The sequence below is a fragment of the Crocuta crocuta genome, unplaced genomic scaffold, assembly GCF_008692635.1.
Source record: "Crocuta crocuta isolate KB4526 unplaced genomic scaffold, BGI_CrCroc_1.0 scaffold3907, whole genome shotgun sequence".
Classification (NCBI taxonomy): domain Eukaryota; kingdom Metazoa; phylum Chordata; class Mammalia; order Carnivora; family Hyaenidae; genus Crocuta; species Crocuta crocuta.
Window position 1 is genome coordinate 8571 of NW_027527517.1, and position 5846 is coordinate 14416.

The 5846-nt window shown below is 52.2% G+C and overlaps 2 protein-coding genes across 2 annotated transcripts; one reads left to right on the plus strand and one right to left on the minus strand.

Moving 5' to 3' along the window:
• Window positions 1-557: 557 nt before the first annotated feature.
• On the minus strand, window positions 558-3024 carry LOC144231535 (histone H2B type 2-E-like). Its single transcript, XM_077764032.1, has one exon. It carries the CDS (start codon window positions 2868-2870, stop codon window positions 2490-2492), a length of 381 nt encoding a protein of 126 aa, XP_077620158.1. The 5' UTR covers window positions 2871-3024; the 3' UTR covers window positions 558-2489.
• Window positions 3025-3542: 518 nt separating this feature from the next.
• Window positions 3543-4334, plus strand: LOC144231545 (histone H3-like). The gene has a single exon (XM_077764040.1). The coding sequence runs from the start codon at window positions 3563-3565 to the stop codon at window positions 4130-4132; it is 570 nt and encodes a 189-aa protein (XP_077620166.1). The 5' UTR covers window positions 3543-3562; the 3' UTR covers window positions 4133-4334.
• The last annotated feature ends 1512 nt before the right edge of the window (window positions 4335-5846 follow it).

Below are 5846 nucleotides of genomic sequence, written 5' to 3' on the forward strand. Positions count from 1 at the left end.
CCAACCCTGTAAGACCAGTTTTCTGGGAAACACATGGGACAGGGGTTCTCAAATTGGCCTGCCTATTAGAGTCACCTGGAGTGCTTTTTAAACATCAATCCAGGTGCAGTCTCTTAGATCCCAAACCACTTGGATCAGAATTTCTGGGGCTGTCATCCAAGCATCAGTTTTTAAAGTTCTCCAGGTGATTCCAATGGACGGTCAAACCTGAGACACACGTAAGGGGTTAGGTGGATTCCTTAATGAAAATCAGGACGTGGGCACATGGATGGCTCAGTGGGTTAAGCGTTGGATTTTGGCTCAGGTCATGATCTCACGGTTTGTTAGTTCGAGCCCCACGTTGGGCTCTGTGCTGACAGCTCAGTCTGGAGCCGGCTTCAGATTCTGTGTTCCCTCTCTCTCTCTGCCTCTCCCCCTCTTGGCGGGGGTGGGGTGTGTGTGTGTGTGTGTGTGGGTGTGTGTGTGTGTGTGTCTCAAAAATAAACATTAAAAAATTAAAAAAAGATTAAGATGTTATTAAAAAACAGAAAAATAGAAATGCTACAGTCAGTAATACATATTATAGGACTATCAACTACTAAGTTGTATTTGATAACAAACACATAAGAAATAGCATTTGAAGAATACATTAAGGAAACATAAGGAAAAATAATCTGGAAGAATACTTTCAGGTGACAGTCCCTTGTCCTCTCTCCTCTGTGTTCTTTTCCTGGAGTCCTACATGCACTCTCAAAGTGCCGACTCCATATATCCACCTGAATATGAAAAAGCTTCTCAAATTTAAATCAGGACTCTGGATCATTCTTCAGTGCCCCCAAACCCGTATTAATCCTAATTAACAGCACCAGTGATTCAAATAAAAAACTTAGGGGGATTGCTCTTAACTAAATCTTTATTTTTATTTTTTTGTTTATTTTGAGAGACAGAGGATGAATGGGAGAGGGGCAGAGAGAGAGGGAACACAGAATCTGAAGCAGGCTCCAGGCTCAGAGCTGTTAGCACAGGGCACGGCGGCTGGAACCCACAAAACAGGAGATCATGACCTGAGCCGAAGTTGGAAGTTCAACCCACTGAGCCACTCAGGTGCCCCAACTCTTAACCAAATCTCATTCCTCACCAAAGCCTATCAATTTTACCTCCAAAATAGAATCCCAATTCCAACATACTCAACCGTCATCATTATTATCACTATCACAACAGGTCTAGACTCCCAGTGGTTCTTGCACTTTAGCAACCATCAGAATCACCCACAGGATCTGTTAACACAGAGTATTGGGGCCTGAAATTTTCATTTTTAATGGATTCTCAGGTAATACTGACAACTAACTACTCACCTGGAGACCAGACTTTTAATCATGCTTTCCTGCACAACACTATCGAGCCTCTTCATTGGTTTTCTTGCTTCTACTATGGACAACCTAGAATCTAGATTCCCTAAGCAACCAGAGTAATTTTTTCTTCTTAAAGAAGCAGCAGGCAAAATTTTATTAGAATATAAGATCTGAAAGTATGAATAACAAGAAGACTCTCTTTATGGAGGGGGCATTGGCAATACTCCCGGAGTATCTTTTATAAGGCTAATGAGGTGTGTTGTGCAGATCCTTGCCTAAAACAATCCAAGAGTTCCAAGAACACTGAGAACAAACTCTCAAGCCAATCAAACTCCTTTTGACTTTCCTAGCCATATTGGGGCTTTCCACTTGTCTAGCATTTTACATTCTTTCCTGCTTCAGAAATTACGCATGTAATGCACCCATTGTGTGGAAATAGCCTTTAAATTGGACAAGCTTTTCTAATATTTTTCCCTGTGACCATATATTAGGCAGGTTTTGCAGATTTGCACCAGCATTAACGGTTAACTACTAGGTACCTAATCCGTGTCAATTTTCCTAATCGAGGAATCGTCACGTAAATGAAAAAATAAAAATAAAAAAAGCAGATGCCCGTGAATCAGGGATACCAAGGTGACGAATTTGTCGGAACCAAAAATAAGTTATCCCTTAGTACTTCACAACTGGGAGGCACATAAAATGTTAAGATTTAAGTACCACCACCGTTTTACCAACTGGGAACAAGAGAAGATTGCACCTTTGTTATCCTAACAACTTCCTTATTCTCATTAGTTAAGTTACTAAAAACCAAAACTATTCTCAACGTTAACAACTTAGCAACGCACATGTTCATCTGTACGCAACAAAGCCAAAGTCAAGGACACTCCTCTACAAGCCACAGCATACCTATCCCCCACTATGTTCTTCACCAACCTAACCAGGCAAGAACTATTCTGTGGCCCAACCGAAAAAGAAAAGAAACCATATTTGTGTTTAACGAGAGTGATTCACTGCACTACAAGAAAAACCCAAAGGACAAACTAGAACCCATAATACAGCAATAAACAGCTGCTTTCACCGAGAAGGTGGGTGGCTCTAACAGAGCCTTTGGAGTCCAGCGGCCGGCAACCCGTGCGAGCGCCCTGTCCCCGCAGGGACTCACTTGGAGCTGGTGTACTTGGTGACGGCCTTGGTGCCCTCGGACACGGCGTGCTTGGCCAGCTCGCCGGGCAGCAGCAGGCGCACAGCCGTCTGGATCTCCCGGGACGTGACGGTGGAGCGCTTGTTGTAACGCGCCAGGCGGGAGGCCTCGCCGGCGATGCGCTCGAAGATGTCGTTGACGAACGAGTTCATGATGCCCATGGCCTTGGACGAGATGCCGGTGTCGGGGTGCACCTGCTTGAGGACCTTGTACACGTAGATGGAGTAACTCTCCTTGCGGCCGCGCTTGCGCTTCTTGCCGTCCTTTTTCTGGGCTTTGGCAACCGCCTTCTTCGCGCCCTTCTTGGACGCGGGAGCGGATTTTGCCGGCTCGGGCATCGCGGGAAGCGCAAGAGACGGACAACGGGGCCGAGACTACCGGAAGCGGCTCGGCCCTAATAGAGGCCCTCGACGAACGAAGATTGTGGCTACGCAGCGCCGTGGTTCGCGAGCTTTCCGCGCCGCTGCTGCGAGGGGGACGAGATTATGGAAATGAGTGGATTCATGCTGAGCCAGCCTATTGGTCGTCGGAACAAAGCTCTGCCTTAGCCAANAACGAAGGGGCTCTTCGGGAACGAGGCGCTTTGAGGAGCAGGGAGCAAAAGGAAGATTGAAGTGGAGTAGGGGAGACAGCGAGGGACTGAACAGCGTATCACGTTCTAAGGGGGCAAAGTGTTGAAGGCCTGGGAAGAAAAATGCAGACACAGTCGCGATGGAAAATGACTCCCTTTCCGCCCCCCTCCCCCGCCCCCGCTCGCCCGCGGAAAAGAAAGGAAAAACACGGTAGGGAAAGACAGCCAACTGGAAAGGAGAAAGCGAGGCGGGTGGGCGGGGCAGGGAGGATTTGCCCGCACCAATGAGTGATGCCAGGAGGTGACGTCACGGCCAATGGTCAGGCAGCGCGGGACTTTCAATTATCGCCCCGCCCAACCGGAATAAGACGGTGGCTATAAAGGCTGCCGCGGCGGGCCGAGACCCGTTCCTCCCGCTGCCGCCGCCGCCGTGCTCGGACGCTCTTGTCTTGGTTGGCAATGGCCCGCACGAAGCAGACCGCCCGCAAGTCGACCGGCGGCAAGGCCCCGCGCAAGCAGCTGGCCACCAAGGCGGCCCGCAAGAGCGCGCCGGCCACGGGCGGCGTCAAGAAGCCGCACCGCTACCGGCCGGGCACGGTGGCCCTGCGCGAGATCCGGCGCTACCAGAAGTCCACCGAGCTGCTGATCCGCAAGCTGCCGTTCCAGCGGCTGGGGCGCGGGATCGCGCAGGACTTCAAGACGGACCTGCGCTTCCAGAGCTCGGCTGTGATGGCGCTGCAGGAGGCGAGCGAGGCCTACCTGGTGGGGCTGTTCGAGGACACGAACCTGTGCGCCATCCACGCCAAGCGCGTCACCATCATGCCCAAGGACATCCAGCTNATCGCGCAGGACTTCAAGACGGACCTGCGCTTCCAGAGCTCGGCTGTGATGGCGCTGCAGGAGGCGAGCGAGGCCTACCTGGTGGGGCTGTTCGAGGACACGAACCTGTGCGCCATCCACGCCAAGCGCGTCACCATCATGCCCAAGGACATCCAGCTGGCTCGCCGCATCCGCGGGGAGCGGGCTTAAGTGCGCGCTCGGCTCGAGGTTCCATCCTAACCAAAGGCTCTTTTCAGAGCCACCCATGACGGCACCAGAAAGCAGCTGTGCCATTTGTTCGACTCCCCTGCACCCATCCATCCCGTTAGAGTGGGAGACTACAGTAAGTTTGAGCTGAGGATCTCCCGTTAAGTGGCTTGTGAGGCCAGGCTCCGAGTCTAGGGATTCTGCATGCGAGCTTTTTCCCTCGGGTGTGGCCAGGATCCTCTGGTGTCGCTCCAGAGCGGGCCGAGACGGAGTATTACCTGTGAGCCACTCGGAGCTCGCCGTCCACAGCCCGCCCGGGCTGCAGTCTTCAACGCTGGGGAGCAGGACGCAGATCCCCGTGCGCCCACGCTTCCCCCGCCCCCGCCGGAAGCGGCCGCCTGCGGCCCGGCGCTCCTGCTGGGGTTGTGGGAATGCATGACTCCCCACATTCGCATCAGTTTTCTGTCAGGTTATTTTTGGGTTCCTGACTTGTGTCTGCACGTCGGGGGTTTGTAAAGGCCAGGCTAACCCGGGAGCAGGTCATTTAGCGGGTGCCATTCATCCGTTTCTCCACCCAGTTTGTTAAAATTCCTTTGCTTGCTGGAGCGATGTGGCCAGAGGTCTTAGGCCCTCCGAATTCTCACTGCTCCGAATCTTGCCCAGCCTTCCCCTCCTCCCCGCCCCCACTTTTTTTTTTTTTTTAATGCCTAGGAACCTTAAGGAATTCAGTAAAGGGCGGCTCCAGGCCGGAATAGACAGGGCTTGTATGGCCCAGCATTCAACTCTGACAGTCCGATGGCTTTCGCCATAACAGCGGCGGCGGGGAGGTAGACGGACCCCGCTTCAAGGGCCTCCTTCACCCAAGGCCACTCCCCGGGAGCTCTGCCTGGTCCGTGTCGTTCCCCGCTCCCGTCCACAGCAGGACGCGATTCTTCCAGGACAACCCCACACGCGGGGGCATTTGAGGTGTTTTGTGCGGTTACGAGTTATCCAGCGCGGGGCGCTCACGAGTTCAAGCTCTCGGGCGGCTGGAACCAAGGGAAAGAGGAGCGCCCTACTCGCTTCCCCTCCTTGCCCGCGTCCGTGCGGTGCTCACAATCTGTGCGGGGGCCGACTCTTAGACCAGATGAAATGGGTGTCTTAATGCCTCTTGGGTCTTAGAAATGAGTGTGTTTATCTAGAAGAGGGAGCAGGACCTTGGAAAGCTGGCATGATCTCGCGGTTCGTGGGTTCGAGCCCCGCGTCGGGCTCTGTGCTGACAGCCAACTCAGAGCCTGGAGTCTGTTTCGGATTCTGTGTCTCCCTCTCTCTCTGACCCTCCCCTGCTCACACTGTCTCTCTCTCAGAAATAAATAAAAACATTTTTAAAATTCTTTAAAAATTAAAAAAATAAAACGTCATTAGGATGTGCCCTAATCCTATATGAGTAGTGTTCTTATAAGAGGAGACAGGGACACAGTCAACACCAGGGGGCGACCAGGAGAGGACACGTGAGAAGGCGCCATCTGCAGCCCAAGGAGAGACCTCCGAGGAAACCAAATCTGATGATATCTTCATCTTGGACTTCTTTGTAAAAAAATTTTTAAGCTTTTATTGACTTAATTTGAGAAAGATAAGGACCAGCAGGGGGTGGGGGAGCATCCCTAGCAGCCTCCATACAGCACGGAGCCCGACGGGGACCTGGAACCCACAAGCAGTGAGATTATGACCTGAGCCA